Below are 21,834 nucleotides of genomic sequence, written 5' to 3' on the forward strand. Positions count from 1 at the left end.
GTAGATTGATGGGGGGGGGGGGGGGGGGGGGGGGACTATTTATTTGATTTCAGAATAAGGCTATAACGTAACAAAATGTGGAAAAAGTCAAGGGGTCTGAATACTTTTTGAATGCGCTGTAGGGTTGAGAAAAACAATTGTGGACACAATATTTGAATTGATTTCTCACATTCCTAGTGGTGACACTGACAACAAAGGTCTTTCTCAACTAACATTGCACTGACAGATATTGATTGACAATGTGTAGCAAGTACTAAAAATAAGATTGCTACATGAGGTTTCTGTTACAGTTTGCTATTAGACAGAGCATAGCTCTCTGGTTTTACATTCAGGTGTTCTCTGGATCAAAGTAAAGCTAACCTTTTCTGTCAAAGCAGCAACCTGTCCAGTTTACTCTGCCTGTTTGTCATGGCCATATATAGACTCAGTCAGCACCATAGTTTGAGTTTGACTGCGCATTGGGAGCTAAAATCTATTTGAGCTAAAATCTATTTTAAAATCAAGCGAGGCAGCAGTCAGTGACATTTTGTCTTGCGTTATGTGTGCCCAGAGAATTTCGTGCACCAGCAGCTATACTGCTTTGCTTTCTCTGTAAACTGACAAAGTACCCTTAGTAGCCTACATGTTATGTTCAGTCTCTACCAACAAAAAACAACACACACAGTTGAAGCCAGAAGTTTACATACACTTATGTTGGAGTCATTAAAACTAATTTTTCAACCACTCCACAAATGTCTTGTTAACAAACTATAGTTTTGACAAGTCGGTTAGGACATCTACTTTGTGCATGACACAAGTAACTTTTTCCAACAATTGTTTACAGATTGAATTAGAAATTAAATAATATATGTATCACAATTTCAGTGGGTCAGAAGTTTACATACACTAAGTTGACTGTGCCTTTAAACAGCTTGGAAAATTCCAGAAAATGTCATGGCTTTAGAAACTTCTGATAGGCTAATTGACATCATTTGAGTCAACTGGAGGTGTACCTGTGGATGTATTTCAAGGCCTTCCTTCAAACCCAGTGCCTCTTTGCTTGACATCATGGGAAAATCAAAAGAAATCAGCCAAGACCTCAGAAAAAACATTGTAGACCTCCACAAGTCTGGTTCATCCTTGGGAGCAATTTCCAAACGCCTGAAGGTACCACATTCATCTGTTCAAACAATAGTATGCAAGTATAAACACCATGGGACCACGCAGCCGTCATACCGCTCAGGAAGGAGACGCCTTCTGTCTCCTAGAGATGAATGTACTTTGGTGCGAAAAGTGCAAATCATTCCCAGAGCAACAGCAAAGGACCTTGTGAAGATGCTGGAGGAAACAGGTACAAAATAATCTATATCCACAGTAAAATGAGTCCTATAACGTCATAACCAGAAAGTCAGCTCAGCAAGGAAGAAGCCACTGCTCCAAAACCGCCATAAAAAAAGCCAGACTACGGTTTGCAACTGCACATGGGGACAAAGATCGTACTTTTTGGAGAAATGTCCTCTGGTCTGATGAAACAAAAATAGAACTGTTTGGACATAATGACCATCGTTATGTTTGGAGGAAAAAGGGGGATGCTTGCAAGCTGAAGAACACCATCCCAATCATGAAGCACGGAGGTGGCAGCATCATGTTGTGGGTGTGCTTTGCTGCAGGAGGGACTGGTGCACTCCACAAAATAGATGGCATCGTGAGGAAGGAAAATGATGTGGATATATTAAGCAACATCTCAAGACATCAGTCAATAAGTTCATGCTTGGTCACAAATGGGTCTTCCAAATGGATAATGACCCCAAGCATACTTCCAAGTTGTGGCAAAATGGCTTAAGGACAACAAAATCAAGGTATTGGAGTGGCCATCACAAAGCCCTGACCTCAACCCCAACACCAGCTCTGTCAGGAGGAATGGGCCAAAATTCACCCAACTTATTGTGGGAAGCTTGTGGAAGGCTCCCCGAAACGTTTGACCCAAGTTAAACAATTTAAAGGCAATGCTACCAAATACTAATTGAGTGTATGTAAACTTCTGACCCACTGGGAATGCGATGAAAGAAATAAAAGCTGAAAGAAATCATTCTCTCTACTATTATTCTGACATTTCACATTCTTAAAATAAAGTGGTGATCCTAACTGACCTAAGACAGGGAATTTTTACTCTGATTAAATCTCAGGAATTGTGAAAAACTGAGTTTGAATGTATTTGGCAAAGGTGTATGTAAACTTCCGACTTCAACTGTACATGTTTAACACACCCACACAATATGCTTATATGCAGGGAATATTGCAGATTAGCGTGTCCAATTAATTACCTAAAAGCATGGCAGCAGCTCCACCTCTTAGCCCTCAAATCACCTAAGAGATTTTGCACCTTTTCTCAATTACCCCCAGGATTACTGTCGCTAACTAAGTATGTTCCCACACAAAAGGATAATACTTGCATGGGTTAATACACTTTGTTAATATAGACCACTTTCAAATAGCTTAACTAGTCCTGATCTGGGCAGAGAAGGATGATGTATGAGGGTTCCAGCCTCATTCATACTTAAGGAGACATCTCTGAGCTGAGTATTAATACACTCTCTATTGTATAAACTCACTTCCCCAGAAGAAGAATTACATCAGTCCAGCAGGGCACATTGTGGAGGTAGATACATCTACCATGATGACCACCTCAAAAAGAAAGGGCCAGGAAAAGAAAATGCATCTATTCTTAGTATCAATGCCTTTCTTGAAGCTCATGACTTCATGTATATTTAAAAGCCGGGGCAATACAGAGGGGAGGGAGGAAAGACGGTCTTGGGAAAGAATATGATAGAGTAAGGAAAGGAGGTGGAGAGAGAAATCAGTTGCTTACTAATCAACAATGTCAATATTCTTAATCCTCAACATGTGTTCAGAGTGAGGAATAGCTGAGGAGCAATCTACATTAAAATCAAGACCTCTCTGGACTGCACAGACAGCACTCGATAAGCGCCTGGGAATAACACAACAGTGGACAAACACTTCACAGTCTGAAAGAAGACTGTAGAGAGAAGAGGAAGACTGCACAGGAGAAAAAAAAGTATGTCTGAGTGAGTGTGTGTGTAAGACAGAGGCATCGCAAACTTGCTTGATTGATGTCAGTTGATCCTAATAAGAAGTGATCTCTCAAGGGACAGACAGACAACTCCATACTTTCGAAGCGAGTGGGCAGCTCTGCTGTAATAGGTTGACTTCAGACAGACAAGCTCCTCCAGACAGCCAGTGAGTGAGTCAGTCCATCCGTCAGGCCGGCCACTTCATGGCTATGCAGTAGAGACCTACCCAACTTAAGAGCCTGACGGTCGCAGCCTGCAGCTCCCTACTTAAGATGAATCGCTTTTAATCTGGCTGATGAACCCCTTGGCAAATAAGGTGAGCAGCAGCCTGAGAGAGGCTGTGTGAGCCAAGACATGAATCTATGGGAAAGCAAGTGCAGAGGTAGGGACACTTAACAAGAGCTGCAGTTGTCACCCCAGTCACCATTGTGGGGTGAAAGAACACCTTTAACGACTGTTTTCCATTGGTCTGACAAAAGCTGAGGTTCCATTTCCAAACCGTGAAATTCTACTTCAAAGAGATTTAGGTTAGAACATTTGTCTATCATACAGTTTCCTGACAAGAATCCATGATGAATCTCTTGCGAGTGAGCGGCCAGTTGTGCCTGCTAACTAAACATTCTATGGTGAGTGTTACGAGTTCTGGGGGGAGGGGCGACAGGGAACATTTTTGACATGCAGCCAGGGTTGATGGGTTCAGTGCGTTACAAAAGCCAGACTCCTGCGAGTCAACATGGATTTATCTTAATGAACTGCTGATGAATCAATCACACCATGAGGTCTGAGCAAACAAGAGAATCTTTCTAAAACCCCCATGGCTGAGTCATGAAAATAGCACACTGGACCATTGGGCACTTCAGATATGAAAGGGAGACGGTGGGGGTGTCCTGGGTTTAAACAGCTAGAAAAAAAGAAAATCATCTTTGCCGTTCAGGCAGGTAACAACACAGCAGCATGATCGTCTTTGTGTCCACTGACCACTGAGAATCAAAATTAAATTATTGTATTCCCCAGGCCCCTATTAGATGCTCACTATGCTATGTGTAATTCAGGCAATTTTTCCTCTGTCCCTCTACTCTAGCTTTTTTGGCAGAGCTCCCACTCGGTTCTGTGTGCCCATTCTGAAGAGTAATCCCAGCCTTCTGGCCACATACTAAAGGGATGTCCTATTGCATCACGTGCCATACTGTGTCCTTGACGATTCCACTCATCATCCATTCCCCCACCCACCCACAGCCAACACCATCTTCACATACCATACCAGCCCCCATCCAGACTGCTGTGTATGCCTGAAGAGTGAAGAGCAGACACATTCTCAATGGTTTCAATTAAACGTGTTAAAGGTTGATTAAACCACACTGAAAAAAATATATTAACGCAACATGTAAAGTGTTGGCCCCATGTTTCATGAGCTGAAATGAAAGATCACAGAAATTGTCCATATGCACAAAATCTTATTTTTCTCAAATTGTCTGCACACATTTGTTTAAATCCCTGTTAATGAGCATTTCTCCTTTGCCAATATAATCCATGCACCTGACAGGTGTAGCATATCAAGAAGCTAATTAAACAGCATGATCATTACACAGGTGCACCTTGTGCTGGGGACCATAAAAGGCCACTAAAATGTGCAGTTGTGTCACACAACACAATGTCACATGTTTCAAGTTTTGGGAGTGTGCAATTTGCATGGGGATTGCAGGAATGTCCATCAGATCGGTTGGCTGAGAATTTAATGTTAATAACTCTACCATAAGCCGCTTCCAAAGTAATTTTAAAGAATTTGGCAGTATGTCCAACCGGCCTCACAACCGAAGACCACATGTAACCAAACCAGTCCAGGACCTCCACATCAGACTTCTTCACCCGCGGGATCGTATGAGACCAACCTCCCGGACAGCTGATGAAACTGTGTTTGCACAACCGAAGAATGTCTGCATAAACTGTCAGAAACCGTCTCAGGGAAACTCATCTTCATGTTCGTCGTCCTCACCGGGGTCTTGACCTGACTGCAGTTCGGTGTTGTAACCGACTTCAGCATTTGCTGATCGATGGGGAGCAACTGCTCACATTCGATGGCCACTGTCATGCTGGAAAAGTACTCGCTTCACAGATGAATTCCGGTTTCAACTGTACCGGGCAGATGGCGTCATATGGGCGAGCGGTTTGCTGATGTCAACATTGTGAACAGTGTGACCCATCGTGGTGGTGGGTTTATTGTATGGGCAGGCATAAGCTATGGACAACGAACACAATTGCATTTTATCAATGGAAATTTCAATGCACAGAGATACCGTGACGAGATCCTGAGGCACATTGTTGTGCCATTCATCTGCCACCATCACCTCATGTTTCAGCATGATAATTGCACACCCCATGTCGCAAGGATCTGTACACAATTCCTGGAAGCTGAAAATGACCCAGTTCTTCCATGGTCTGCAGACTCGCCAGACATGTCACCTGTTGAGCATGTTTGGGATGCTCTGGATTGACGTGTATGACAGTGTGTTCCAGTTCCCACCAATATCCAGCAACTTCACACAGCCATTGAAGAGGAGTGGGACAACATTCCACAGGCCACAATCAACAGCCTGATCAACTCTATGCAAAGGAGATGTGTCACATGGCATGAGGCAAATGGTGGTCACACCAGATACACACTGTTTTTTTATCCCTGCCCCTACCTGCATATCTGTATTCCCAGTCACGTGACATCTATAGATTAGGTCCTAATGAATTTATTTCAATTGACTGATTACCTTATATGAACTGTAACTTAGTAAAATCTTTGAAATTGTTGCATGTTACGTTTATATTTTTGTTCAGTGTACATGAGTAAAAGGGTGATCCAACACTACCCATTAGGTATCCATCCATTGCTGATGGATGAATGGATCATTGGTGATGGATGGATGGATCATTGGTAGCAACGTGTGATAGGCCTAACCGATTTCATCTCAACTCACAAAAACACATTGGGATGGAATCCAGTCGGAGAACCAGCGTTCTGCACTGCAGAGGTCCAACCCTGAGGACACAGACAGTGTGTCTCTGCAAAGCACATCAAACAAGGGCTGCTTTTAAAAAGCTTTGTCAAGCATATTTAACTGAGCCCAGTTAGTCACTCAGTCCTAATTTAAAGCAGTGAGTAAGTCAAATAAATTTCAGCAAGCCATTACACCCACCATCTCAGATTGTCCGAAATAATATATATAGTTAGAAACAGATAAGATTAGCATTCCTGCGACATTGTTTAAAAAAAAATATTATTTGATCTGTGAGAAATTAAGCTAATTGATTGCACGTAAATTGGCCCTTTTAATTTATTGGACTTATATAATATCTAATAAATATAGTACTCAACATTTGATTGGGACCAAACTTTTTTTCTATCAATGACTGAGACATGAGGAATCCAAATAAATGGTCAAAAACCACCCATGGACCCCCCACACACCAACAAGTATACAGTATCAGTTCTCTATAACAAGTAGTATGGTGCTACGGCAAAATAATGTTCAAATAATGTTAATCTTATCTGTTTCTAACAACAGAAACTATTTCAGAACAATCTAAGATGGTGGGTGTCAATCCTCTTTCTGGTGCTCTTTGACGTGGAACGAACCAAATGGAAGAACTTGACAGGTACATATTAGTTCAGATGAAGAGGTATGTCATCACATGAAATGTTTTAGGAGGTGCTTCAAATCCTCTCCTCTGTACCAATCAGTCCATTCAAATAATAAGTGCCATCCCAAACAGTGGAAACACTAGAAAAAAGCTACAGGGGCGTTTTAATGCGCATTGCTACATCTGGAGCCCAGTTCACACACAGACACCTTCCCACTGCAGACTGACTACTAATCAGTCCTGATGACATCACTGCCCACCATAGTCACATTGCACTATATTACCCAGTCCCAGCTTAGTGCCAGCTTTCACACTGAGGGGGCAATTATTCAGGAGATTTAAAATTGTCTTAAGTCACATGCATATAGGCACATATTACACTCCTTTGGCTTCTGATTTATGGGTCACAGGTGGGTGTTGTGGGCAGGAGTGTGTGCAGAGATCAGATGGGGTGTGGGAGGGGCTGGTGTCATGTTCCTCACATCATCAGTTCCTCAAGTAGAAACCACCATGTTGTGTGTGGCACTCGGTTTCAACCTGGCAGGCCCAGTTCATCTACCACATTCTAGTAGTCTAGAATAAATCACGAGGCTTGAGGTAGGTTTAATGTTCATTTGAGCCCTGGTAGAGCAGCTATATTATACAGCCATGGTTATGGCAACAACCCTCCTCTTGGAGCTGATCCACACCACCTGATCAGGTGAATCCTCCTGGTGGTAAACACACTGGCCTAGATGGATCAGACTACTCCCATCTCCATTTTAGACGTATAGGCTAATGCAAGTGGGGGTAGACTTGGAGAGGAACTGAGTGAAGTCTCTCAACACAGGGAAAGCCCTTGCCATTCAAATCTAAAATGAGCATAAAGATGACACCGGTGTTAAAATATAGAAAAGCAGAGCGGTGTTCAGTTCCTTGTCTTCATAGCTGGAAAGAGATTGCAGACAGCACTCTGTATTAGTACCATACTAATGTCAGAACAGCAGGGAGGGGCTTGAACATGTGTGTATGCTATTGCCTCTAGTATACCCGTCATGGCATTACTCATCTCTTCCCTCTGCATTACCGCCCAACATTACAAGCATGTTGCAAACAACTACCTCTGGGTGATCAATTCCCTATTTAAGAATGTGTAACTTCAAACAATCATATGAATGTGAATGTATGAGATGCCTTCTATTGAAGAAAAACAGCCCAACACATTTTTTTCAGGTTTTGTTTCAATCTTTCCAAAAGAGCAGAACTGGATATCAAATAAATTATTTCACATGGAAATTCCCATTGAAGGAAAATTAAACTGGGCTTTCAACCTCCTCCATCCCTTTCCATCTGCCACACTGCTTGGATTTTCAGTCCCATTTTCTGACATCAGGCAGAACTTTCACTTGACCCCTAAATCCTAGGACAGTGGGCATCAAACGGATCAACAGATTACAGTGCATCATCACCATGGCCCTGAGCACTATCAGGTTACTGCTTCATGTAACACTCACAAAACACACTGATTCAGACTGGATGAATACGGAGTATCCCCAACATACACAAGATGTTCCACTTGTGACAGAACTGTCTAGTGAGGCTGAATTAGTTTCACTGTTAAACAGATACTGAGCTGGTACTTAGGAATCAAGGGGAAATCACCTCCAATAAACTAACAGCTACCAGGATTCTCACACTAGTAAGTCAATACATAGACCTCTAAGTCAAGAAATCCCTGCGCGTGTAAACGGAGACATGGAATCAAGTGTCCAACTCTCAATCAATGGTTCTACCGCTACTCTTCCTCTATCCAACATTAACAAAATGGGAAGCATATACTTTGTGTGATCCGGCTTATGCATTTGTGTGAGGTAGCTTAGCAAGGCGGAAGGTAGCCTAGTGGTTAAGAGCGTTGGGCCAGTAACTGAGAGGTTGCTGGTTTGAATCCTTGGGCCGACTGGGTGAAAAACCTGTCGACATTTCCCTTGAGCAAGGCACTTTAACCATAATTGCTCCTGTAATTCGCTCTGGATAAGAGCGTCTGCTAAATAACTAAAAGGGAGAGGCAAAGAAATAAATATGTTAAATATAAATTTGCACCCTTTCCCTTACATATCTACATAAACAAATGTCTGGCCATTTCCAAAAGGCATGATGATAAAGGCGGGTGGCAAAACTCTGTATCTATAAGATAGCCATACGTTATTGTCCCTAAAAAAAATAAAAAATATCAAAATGCCTTGACGCATAAGTATGTTTTAAGGAGGCAATTATTATACATTCGGGAAAAATGGTGTGTTAAATATAGTAAGGAAGAAATGACTGCATGTTGTCAGGATTTGCTATAAAGAAGAAAACAATGTTGAAATGAATGGTATCAATAGAGTTTGTCTCCAGGCCTCCCACTAATGTTTCAAACATCTACATTGATATAGAATAATGGACAGGGTGTTGATTTTACTTTGAAATGAAGGCACAGCACTAATATACTAGTTAACACTTGTGTGTACCCCCCATTAGTTTTTTCTTCTAATAAACACTTGTGTGTATAGACAGAGTCCGTGTGAAATGTATATGGTAGTAACAATGCTACAAAAAGGTGGCTGAGAGCCATATTTGGTTTGTAAATGGATGCCTATCTGTTAAAATGTGGTCTTGCACACTAGTATGCAGAGAATGCCTCCCAGTTACCTAGCTGTGCAATGGCCAATTACCATTTTAACAGCCTTAGAGGAGAAAAGTACATTGGCATCTCATTAAAAATAGCATCCCAATGTTTACTGTGAGCAAGGAAAGGCCACCATGACAACAACTCCCTAAAGCTACTCTGGCTGTTAGGTTGGCTGTAATAACTGATGATGTAATGATGTATGCCTAACTAAGTGTGTAGACTGTCATTACCAACAGAAAATACACATATTGGGATTTTAACACAATGCCATTGGTAAATGTAGGCCTAATATTGCATAAAATATTGTCTCTACTCATGAACGTGTTGTGGACAAACCTCTCCCTTTAAATTAACAATATGTAGAAGCTGTCCAACTTTTTAATGGTTATTACATTCAATGCTGTATGGATTCTTGAAGAATGTCAATTATGCCTTCAGATTGAAGACAACTGTAAATTACACTATCATAAACCAAAACGAAGGTTGTAGGCTACTAATAAGAATACTAGAATGGTCGTGAAACTTCATATGATGGTCCAAAGGTCAGCCATGTTGGTCAGGTAGTTGATCAACAATAGCTTACCAGTGCTGTGATAAACAGTGTTTTAAAAAAAATGCATTTGGAGAATTTATCTGCACTGTATGTTTGTTAGCTAGCCAGACAGTTTTAGAGAAATGATTCCATACATTTTTCGAATTAACTGCCCATATAACATTCCATTCAAACAATATAGTCAATCCACAGCCATACACTGTCAAATCAGTTGACGATAGGATTTAGACAAGTTGTAAATGCAATAAGTACTGATATTGTATCATATATTATCATTCGCAGCTTTCCAATAAATATATATATATATATATATATATATTTTACAGTTATGGTCTGTTTACATATTTTTAGAGGCTATTTATACAGAAAATGCATATAAAACCCACAACGTGTATAAACCCAATCATATGACAATAATTATATTACACAATGTACATATCACATGACTTACATTTACTTTCCTGCAAAAGTAAAATCAGGACTATGCCTCTACTGCTGTTCATTCCAAATAGACTGGTTTGGATTTCTCCCTGACCAATATGGCTGCCATTTTGAATCAATTCTGTAACTTTGAGGGTTTATGACATATCCTATTAAATTACTAGAGGGGGTCTCTATAATTAATCCTTACGGTTTTTGTAAACAAGCAATGTAGTTAGGTATAGTCAATCTCACAGCCTGATAGTCCTTGCATCAAATAGTTATGTCTATAGTTGTCTGAAACACAGGCTAGATCGTATTTTAATCGTAGCCCCTGTGTCATCACTGATCAGTGTCGTCGATTATACCTGTCAGGGATAACTCCGTCGATGTGGTTCACATATTTTTTGCGTATCGAATAGCATCTTTGGTGTTGCCACATCTAGCAAGTCAATGTGTAATGAGGCTTAATGAGACACGCTGCTAACTGTATGCCTAACCATAACCTTGAACTAAGACCAAAAAGGCAAATTATGGTTTTATACGATACAGCCAATATACGATATAGCCAATTTTGACTTTGCCCCTGGCCTATCTAGTGGGAACCCGTCCTCTGTCATGGTCGATTGACACAGACAAGGCAGCTAGTTAAATTCTAGATCTCGACTTTGGATGAAGGAATATAATCAAGCCGTGTCATTTTCAGAACACAGGAAAAAAAATGACAAACACACCACGCGCCGTAACACAACAATTGTGTGGTGTTTTCTAAACTTTCTAAACTGTAAAGTTGAAACTCGCCTTTGCTGGCTACCAAGCTAACGTAGCTTTTAATGCTAACTAGCTACTGTTTTTCTTTGTTGAGCTAGCTAGCGGACGTAAGCACCACACCACCCAGTGAAAGTAAACTTTATCCAAGTAGCAGCAGCAATATATTAATTTACGAAAGTTGCACAGCTCAACCAATTGACTTTTATTTTCACTACTACATTACAATTGTTTCGTTATCTGCTTGCTGGCTAACGTTAGGTAAGAACGTTTACTACACAGTCGATAATATTGCTTATTCAGTCATTAACGTTAGCAATAGTAGCTACTACTTAACAACATAATATTAGGACGAAACTTACTAGGAATCGTTTGTAAACCTAGGTGTTCGGGGAGGTTGGTATCCATACAGATGGCAATAAAGCACGTCGAAACAGAAGCAGCACATCTCCGCCGAAACAACCATCTTCCTGCCTCCACTTCCCGAACCAGATCCCGGGCTTAGGTTCGGGGAGAGGCCAGTTGAGTTGTAGCCTCCCGGGGTTGGGGACAACGCGTTGGTGCTACTACTACTACCCCCAGGACACCCCAGGCCGTTCACTCGATTCATGTTCCCTGCCGCCACAGTCGAGGAGGAACCAATCCCCAAGTCCGATCCACAATGTCCGGTCCCTGCCACTCCGTTTCCCGCCCCCACCCCGCCAGGACCCCCCGACCCGGGGGATCCCGACAGCTTCTGCTTCTTCACCCCGCAGCACCCGGCCGCCATCTTGGAACAATCTGCACCGACACACCGCTTCCGACCCATCACCGTCACCAAGGGAAGGGTGGGGGAAAACGCCGACCAGACGTACAAATCCCACTGCGTTAATACGTGTGACGGACAATGCCCCACTTTCACTTTTTTTTGTCGGGCGACGTTAAATCCAATATGATGAGACTGCAATGTCACCCTATCTTTGCCTTTAAAAATACGTGACTTACGCAAAGTCCTTATGTGTTTTCGCTAAGAAGACAGCTGTGAACCACTTCAAACTGTTCGATTGATCTCAGATATTGTCCAAAATACAGGTCCCTTCTTCGGAACACGATAACCACCGAGGTGATTTCACAAAGCAATCTTTCTCTCGAATGATGCAGAAACTCATTCAACCTCACTAGCTTCCCAAGAGGAAAAACAGTTAGCTAGCTAGCTAGTTAACTATCCAGTCAGTAGCCAGATGTGGAGCTGTGACAGCTACTGCACTGCACCCCCCGCAACAGAGACAATCCTTTTTGTGTGGGAGTCGGGAGCTTGAGTACGCAGGACCCATACGCTTCAGCACGAATAGTACATTACGCTCCGGACCATGTAGTTTGACATTGCACCAGTTGTTTACTTTCATCCGAACTTCTAGCTAGACAACTGATCCAATATTGGAGGTCCAAACGTCAAGTCGACGCAAAATAAAATGCCATTTGGCTATTATGCAGTTTGAGCCATCAGACAGCGTCAGCGCCGACCAAGTCATTTCAACAATCCAGTTGATCAGTTTGCACATGCATTTTGTCAGTTCTCGGACAGTTTAAAACATCTTATTTAAACCCCAGCGTCATGTCAGCGCTGAAAGTTTGCTGTATATTTGTTTGGCGTCAGCTTGTTATCCGTCTACTGTGATGCATTTTGAGAGAGCAGCATTCTTTCTACTCCATCTGTCCGAAATCCTCCGGGTTTGGTCTCTCGCTCTTCGCCCGACTCATAGCGGCTACCATTAGCCTGACAGCCTCTGTACTGTTGGGGAGGGGGGACCTGTGATCATCTGTAGTCACTGACAGTATTTACCTTCTCAACGCCGAAATAGGATCCAGGAAATGTTTTGCGATCGATTCCTACGCATAATGCGTAGTCACACCGTATGGTGTCCGTGTCAAATCTGAATTCTTGCTGCGAATTACGCAGAAAAAATGCTGCTTGTGCTATCCTCAATTCCTAATCAATTTGGCCTCAACCGCGTGAGGATGCCGATGTTCGATTGCAATTTCTCATTTACTAATTGTGCTCCTTTAGACAATTTGTATCCGACTTCACTTAGAGAAAGCAAACATGCATCCCTTGAAATCCTTTTCGTTGCAGTCGTAAAATGTGCCGTCCGCCCTCTTGCTGCAGGTGATCAGCTGCTCTCCAGAATCGACTGGCCGCGCGAGGGATTTAGGAATAGCAGACCTGAAAATTGGATTCGATTCCTCACGATATTAGGCTATCAAAATACCAATGTAGGCTACTGAAAATATTGATTTGTCCATGCTGTTCAAGTTACCAACCGAAATGTAAAATCTTTATTATATTGCTGTTACACAGGCAGGTACAGTGTAATAATTTGTGTAACCTAGGTGGTACATCAACATACAGTACCTGTCTGGTTTTAGTCTATAACGGACCAACTGAGAACCATCGTTCGTGGTGTCATAACTCAGATCACACGGTGGGCTCTGCCAGTTGTTGGGGTATAGATGTAAACTAGTTATCTAATGAGCTCTAGCCATGATCATGCAATGACATCACCACCCCTGAAACCGTAAGTAGTGTTGTCGTTGTTATGAACGAGGGTTCACATCCCAAGTGAGGTCGGCCGTACAAGGACGACTCAGCTTTATATTGGGAAAGTTTCCTATCCTAATCATTTAACCAAAAGATGGCAACACCACCAAAGACCCTTCTCTTATGATCTTCCATAGTTGTACTGTAAGTGAAGGAGTGATACCAAGGTCAGAAAATGAAGATGCTTGCACTAAAAGTGTAGGTTTACACTTGCCTGAGGACTCACTCTGAATTTAATTACGCTGTTATATGGATCGGTACATACAGTACATTCAGTCTGAAACTTCCATCCTAGAAGTCATTTGTGTGACTTCAAAATGAGGGATGTTGTACAAAAATGAATCAGCGATTGGATCGCCTCTAACCAATCTGAGTATCAAAGTTGATAACGTCATCATGTACGCCGGCTCTGGCCCAACCCATCGGTTTCTGGGACCAATCTGAAAGGTCAGAATGTGTTGACGTTCCAGAAATCATCGGGAGGGGGGGAAATCCAGACTCATCGTGGAGAAGAAACATTAGTTGGCCGTAGCGATGTGGATGGGTAGCCAGGCAATGTTCACACCTCTGCAGATGACTGGCTGCTCCCAAAGTGAGGGCTTAAAATGGATGACAGTGAGGTTTCTCAGCGCTGAGCTGGGCAGATCAGATCAGGCAGGTTTGGAGAGAAAACACATACAGAGCCCTCTAAGCTGCTAGGCTGAATGAATGAGCATCAGCTTGAAGCGCTCAAACCTTTTGCAGCCCATCTTCATTTGAACTACTGTATATTGCAGATGGTTCTTTGCAAGAGCAGCAAACTACTTGCTACATGACCTTTAATAAAGGTAGACTCAGCAATATGACAACCGTTCACTCTAATCCCTGGTCCCAGAACAAAGAATTGATTGAGACATCAAATCAAATTTTATTTGTCATATGCGTTGAATACAACAGGTGATCTTTTTGGCCTTCCTGTGACAGCACCCGATGTCACAGGAAGGCCAAAAAGATCCTCAAGGACAACAACCACCCGAGCCACTGCCTGTTCACCCCGCTATCATCCAGAAGGCGAGATCTGTACAGGTGCATCAAAGCTGGGACCGAGAGACTGAAAAGCAGCTTCTATCTCAAGGCCATCAGACGGTTAAATAGCCATCACTAGCACATTAGAGGCTGCTGCCTATATACATAGACTTGAAATCACTGGCCACTTTAATAAATGGAACACTAGTCACTTTAATCATGTTTACATATTTTGCATTATTCATCTCAAATGTATATACTGTATTCTATTCTACTGTATCTTAGTCTATGCCGCTTTGACATTGCTCGTCCATATATTTATATATTCTTAATTCCATTCCTTTACTTAGATTTATGTGTATTGGGTTTATGTTGTGAAATTGTTAGATATCACTTGTTAGATATTACTGCACTGTCGAAGCTAGAAACACAAGCATTTCGCTACACCCACAATAACATCTGCTAAACACGTGTATGTGACCAATAAAATGTGATTTTGTGTAGACTTTACCATGAAATGCTTACTTACGAGCCCTTTCCCAACAATGCAGAGTTAAAAAGTAAGACAAACAAATGAGCAAATAAGGAAAGAGTAAAACAATAAAATAACAATCACAAGGCTATATACAAGGAGTACCAGTACCTAGTCAATGTGCAGGGGTATGAGGTAATATGTATATGTAGGTATGGGTAAAAGTGACTAGGCAATCAAGATACATAAACAAAGTAGCAGCAGTGTATGTGAAAGTGTGTCTGGCATCAACATGCGTGTGTGTGTGCGTATGTAGTGTGTGAGTTGGAGTGTCAGTGTAGTAGGATGTGTGAGTGTGTGGGCAGAGTCCAGGGCATCGGAGTGCACAGCAGGATTTATTATAAGCGTCTGGCAGTGGTGGAAAAAGGACCCAATTGTTATACTTGAGGAAAAGTATAGATACGTTAATAGAAAGTTACTAAAATAAAAGTGAGTCAAGCCAGTAAAATACTACTTGAGTAAAAGTCTAAAAGTATTTGGTTTAAAATATACTTAAGTATCAAAAGTAAAAGTATAAATCATTTAAAATTCCTTATATTAATCCAATCAAAATGTATTTGTCACATGCACCAAAAAAAACAGGTGCAGACCTTACCGTGAAATGCTTACTTACAAACACTTTATTCTCTATTTTTCTTAACTGTGTTTTTGGTTAAGAAAATATTTACTAAATAAACTAAAGTAACACAATAAAATAACAATAACGAGGCTACAGTATATACACGGTGTACTCAAAATGTAACGAGTACTTTTGGTTGTCAGGGAAAATGTATGGAGTAAAAATTACAATATTTTCTTTAGCAATGCAGTGGAGTAAAAGTAAAAGTTGTCAAAAATATAAATAGTAAAGAACAGATACCCCAAAAAACAACTTAAGTAAAAATACTTTAAAGTACTACTTCAGTACTTTACACCACTGGCGTCTGGATTAGAGTCTTGCTCCTTGAAAGCAGCAGCTCTAGTCTTTAGCTCAGTGCAGATGTTGCCTGTAATCCATGGCTTCTGGTTGGGATATGTACGTACGGTCACTGTGGGGACGACATCGTCGATGCACTTATTAATAAAGCCGGTGACTGTGGTGGTAAATTCCTCAATACCAACGGATGAATCCAGGAACATATTCCAGGCTGTGTTAGCGAAACAGTCCTCTAGTTTAGCATCTGCTTCATTGAGCGCATCACTTGTACTTCCTGCTTGAGTTTTTGCTTGTAAGCATGAATCAGGAGGATTGAGTTATGGTCAGATTTGCCAAATGGAAGGTGAAGGAGAGCTTTGTATGCATCTCTGTGTGTAGGGTAAAGGTGATCTGAAGTTTATTTTTCTCGCAATATTGAACCATACCTTGAAGTTATTGCTATGTTTGGAAGGTTGTCACAGCTTCAGTCAGGTTAGAAACCTGATGTGGCAGTGTGATACATTTGTTGGGCTTTCTACCTGCAGCAGTGATACATCAGCAAGATGACTGGCGTTGTACTCAGTCAGAGGCAGCCAATTACAGTGCCTATATAAAGTCTACACCCCCCTTGGATTTCTTAACATTTTGTTACAAAGTGGGATTAAAATATTGGCTGCAAGTCTTCTTTGGTAAATCACATAAGAGCATTGCACGCCTGTGTTGTGCAATATTTGCCCATTATTCTTTTAAAATTCTTCAAGCTCTGTCAAGGTGTTGGGGATCATGGCTAGACAGCAATTTTCAAGTTGCCATAGATTTAAGCAGATTTAAGTCAAAACTGTAACTAGGTCACTCAGGAACATTCACTGTCGTCTTGGTAAGATTTGTCTTTGTGTTGTAGGTTATTGTCCTGCTGAAACAGAAACTCCTCTCCCCGTGTCTGGTGTAAAGCAGACTGAAGCAGGTTTTCCTCTAGGATTTTGCCTGCGCTTAGCTCCATCCCAAATCTTTTCATCCTGAAAAACTCCCCAGTCTTTGCTGATCTCAATCATACCCATACCACGATGCAGCCACCACCATGCTTGAAAATAGGGAGGCAGTTACTCAGTGATGTGTTGGATTTGTCCCAAACATAAGGCTTTGCATTTAGGCCAAAAAGTGTATTCCTTTGCCATGTTTTGCAGTATTACGCCAAACAAAAATATAAACGCAACATGTAAAGTGTTGGTCCCATGTTTTATGAGCTGAAATAAAATATCAGTTGATGAAACTGGGTTTGCATAACTGAAGAACTTCTGCACAAACTGTCAGAAATTGTTTCAGGAAAGCTCATCTGCATGCTCGTTGTCCTCACCAGGGTCTTGATCTGACTGCAGTTTGCAGTCATAACTGACTTCAGTGGGCAAATGCTCAACTTCGATGGCCACTGGCAAACTAGAGAAGTGTGCTCTTCACAGATAAATCCTGGTTTCAACTACCGGGCAGATGGCCACTGAACTCTGGAGCTATTTTAAAATCACCAATGGCCTCATGGTGACATCCCTAAGTAGTCCCCTTCCTGTCCTGCAGCTCAGTTCAGAAGGACGACTGCATCTTTGATGTGTCTGGGTGGTTTTATACATGTCAGTGCTAAACCCTAATCCCCTACCCTTACCAATTTCAACTTCAATGGGGTAGGGACGTTCCAAGGATTCTGGATAGCACGGGCCATTTAATACATCAACAGCCTAATTATTAACTTGACCATGCTTAAAGATATATTCAATGTTTGATTTGAAAAAAGTTCAAGAGGGTTCTTTCTATATGCACTGTACGTAATTTAAAAAAAGTATACTTGTCTTTGAAAAATGATACAATTAATAGCATAGTCCTACTTGCTATTCACATTAGGCTGAGCATCACACCATGAACATGCACACCCACACAATACGACAAGAGCAGTTTGAAAATGTGTGCCATCAGCATTCCTTCCACTTGACAGCTACATTCTTCTGTGCACAGGCTGCTGCCGCATTTCTCAATATTTCGAGCAGGGCTGTGGCAACTAGACTCAGCCACGGGCCGATTTGTTTCAGAGCGGACGGTTTGGGGCCAGAACATAATTATAATAATTTGTACCCAGCAAATTGACCACAACTAAGCCCAACGAGAAAGAGCATTTGAAAATAACAATCATTTCATACCTTGATTACATGGAGACACCATCACGTCTCTTTTATTCCTGGGAATACTTGAACAGATTTCCTAAATTGAAACAAATTTGTAGCCAAATTCCTGCCGATTGTTTTCCTGGAACGCTTTTTTTTTAGGCTAAAAACTTGATTTTAAGTGGCCAAAACTGTCCATCTCCCAGAAAAGTATTTACGTCGTATGTCATCACTGTAACTCAAAACTGTGACAGTCACAGGAGACATAGGTTCAGCATTTTTAGGTATTGAAACATTTAAAAAGATTCTCCTGTCAGCATTGTCATTCTCATGTGCAGTTGGAAGTCAGCATTCTCCACATTCCAGGAAGGTAGTTGATCCTCTGTTGTCTGCCAGAGGCATCTTTTAACAGTTGGACAGCTGCAGAGTGATAAACACCAGATATAATTCAGATTTCATGTGTTGTACTCAAATTGGAAATATTTTTCATACATGACATTCAAGAAATAATGTGCTGCATTACTTTATCCACACTTCTACAAGTTTAATGCCAGCTGTTGAATAAAGAAAGTGCATCCAAGAACCTTATAAAAGTGCACTTGTGATCTATGTAATGGGCTCAATAATGGTTGTAATGGTGAACAATTCCAACATCATTAAAGGGCAAGAAGAGGCAGTAAGAAACATTAGCTGGGGAGATTAGCTGGGGAGACCTGTTGACCTGTTCACCGGACGTGCTACCTGTCCCAGACCTGCTGTTTTCAACTCTCTAGAGACCGCAGGAGCGGTAGAGATACTCTTAATGATTGGCTATGAAAAGCCAACTGACATTTACTCCTGAGGTGCTGACCTGATGCACCCTCGATAACTACTGTGATTATTATTATTTGACCATGCTGGTCATTTATGAACATTTGAACATCTTGGCCATGTTCTGTTATAATCTCCACCTGGCACAGCCAGAAGAGGACTGGCCACCCCTCATAGCCTGGTTCCTCTCTAGGTTTCTTCCTAGGTTTTGGCCTTTCTAGGGAGTTTTTCCTAGCCACCGTGCTTCTACACCTGCATTGCTTGCTGTTTGGGGTTTTAGGCTGGGTTTCTGTACAGCACTTTGAGATATCAGCTGATGTACGAAGGGCTATATAAATAAATTTGATTTGTCTATGTTTTGGCTAGATGTGAGCGACAGGCCTCCAGGTGCTCTTAATAAGAAACCCATTTCTTCCAGACAGAGACGGATATGAGTCATACATCTTATTCCTTCCAAGGCAGAGGAGCATGGTCCTCACTGACAAATACACCAGACATTCAGGTCAGTAGAGATCTCTCTTGCAGAATTTTTCCCCCCTTGTTTAAATCAAACTGTTTGTACTCAGAAACATGTAGGCTACAAAATGATTGCCATATCCGGCAACCTGTCAACCAATTCATACTTATCATGGTGACATCTACCTCCATATCTCAAGTGAGCTCCATTTTATGGATGTGTATAAAAAAAAACAGCAGGTTTGAAAACATTATACAAATTGCAAGTTTGAATAAGCTATGATAAGAAAATATTTGGATTACAATTCAAGCATGCTTGGCCCAATCAGACACCGACATAACAAGCCCTAATCTACGGATTTCACATGACTGTGAATACAAATATGCATCTGTTGGCCAGATACCTGGATCAGAAAAAAAGTCAGTATCTGGTGTGACCATTTGCCTCATGCAGTGCGACATGTCCTTCACATAGAGTGGATCAGGCTGTTGATTGTAGCCTGTGGAATGTTGTCCCACTCCTCTTCAATGGCTGTGCGATGTTGCTGGATATTGGCGGGAACTGGAACACGCTGTCATACACGTCGATCCAGGGCATCCCAAACATGCTCAATTACATTTTCAGCTTCCAGGAATGCTGTACAGATCCTTGCGACATGGAGCCGTGCATTATCATGCCGAAACATGAGTTGATGGCGGCAGATGAATGGCACGACAATGGGCCTCAGGATCTCATCACGGTATCTTTGTGCATTCAACTTGCCATCAATAAAATGTAATTGTGTTCATTGTCCATAGCTTATGCCTGCCCATACCATAAACCCACCGCCCACATGGGGCACTCTTAACAACGTTGACATCAGCAAACCGCTTGCCCGCACGGCGCCATACACGCGGTCTGCCCGGTACAGTTGAAACCGGCATTCATTGGCCATCGAAGGTGAGCATTTGCCCACTGAAGTCTGTTACGATGCCAAACTGCAGTCAGGTCAAAACCATGGTGAAGACGACGAGCAAACAGATGCACTTCTGACAGTTCGTGCAGAAATTCTTCAGTTGGGGAAAACCCCAGTGTCATCAGCTGTCCGGGTGGCTGGTCGCAGACGATCCCGCAGGTGAAGAAGCCGAATGTGGAGGTCCTGGGCTGGCGTGGTTACATGTGGTCTTCGGTTGCGAGGTGGGTTGGATGTACTGCCAAATTCTCTAAAACGACATTGGAGATGACTTATGGTAGAGAAATTAACATTAAATTCTTTGGCAACTGCTCTGGTGGACATTCCGCAGTCAGCTTGCGAATTGCACGCTCCCTCAAAACTTGTGTTATTGTGTTTTGACAGAACTGCACATTTTTAATTTGCCTATTATTGTCCCCAGCACAAGGTGCACCTGTGTAATGATCATGTTTAATTCAGCTTCTTGATATGCCACACATCAGGTGGATGGATTATCTTGGCAAAGAAGAAATGCTCACTAACAGGGATGTAAACAAATTTGTGCAAACAAGGAGCAAAATAAGCTTTTTGTGCGTATGAAAAATTTCTGGGATCTTTTATTTTAGCTCGTGAAACATGGGACAAACACTTCACATATTGCGTTTTGTTCAGTGTAATTTCTACTGGACATAGGACTCGTTTGAATTTTCTGCAGACACTGACTGCATTATAAAATCACCTCTGCTCAATTAGCTCAAAAAGAGCCATGTACAGATCCAACACAAACCTCACTCTAAAATGGCCTTATCAGTCACATATCATATAGAACATGATATCCCTTCAAGTGGGCATTAATCATCAGATAACGCAATCCAATATTGGATGAACAATAAGGAAACTCAATTAAAAACAGCCTGGTCAAATGTAGGAGTATTTGGGCAGGACATAGGCAGGGCCTCAAGCTAGGATATTAGTCATTTTTTGTCTCAACTTAACATCTTCCAGACTTCATACCATCCAAACCACCCTGGGCCGTTGTCAATTTCAGCAAAAGGTATTTGGTTTCAAAGTGCTCTCTCAGACTCACTACCATTTTTAATTTGGGCCTATGCTGCCTTTATATGGGACAATCTTTTCACACTACTTCAATACAAAAGTGATTCTCGTAGAGGTTAGGAGGGCATTTCCCTTAACCTGCTGCGTAAGTTCTACTAACCTGCTACAAAAAAGGTCACGTCGGTATCAAAGTTTTTCCCCTCTATATAGTCACATTGCTTTGATTGAGACTTAAAATGGCATCAGTTCAGACTCAGAGTGGATGTCATGTTAACTCTGGACTGAAGCATTAAAAAGGTTGGGAGCAGAGTGTAAACACTGCAGTAGTCTT

General features: G+C 41.8%; 1 protein-coding gene across 1 annotated transcript in view; it reads right to left on the reverse strand.

The window, feature by feature from the left end:
• LOC120021341 (AMME syndrome candidate gene 1 protein-like) overlaps positions 1-12,883 on the reverse strand; it is a 31,135-nt gene extending 18,252 nt beyond the window's left edge. Inside the window, exon 1 of the mRNA XM_038965051.1 lies at positions 11,455-12,883. Within this exon, the coding sequence (XP_038820979.1) occupies positions 11,455-11,900 (446 nt within the window). The 5' untranslated portion in view covers positions 11,901-12,883. The remainder of the gene's footprint in view (positions 1-11,454) is intronic.
• Positions 12,884-21,834: the final 8,951 nt, after the last annotated feature.

This window comes from Salvelinus namaycush, chromosome 26, assembly GCF_016432855.1.
Source record: "Salvelinus namaycush isolate Seneca chromosome 26, SaNama_1.0, whole genome shotgun sequence".
Classification (NCBI taxonomy): domain Eukaryota; kingdom Metazoa; phylum Chordata; class Actinopteri; order Salmoniformes; family Salmonidae; genus Salvelinus; species Salvelinus namaycush.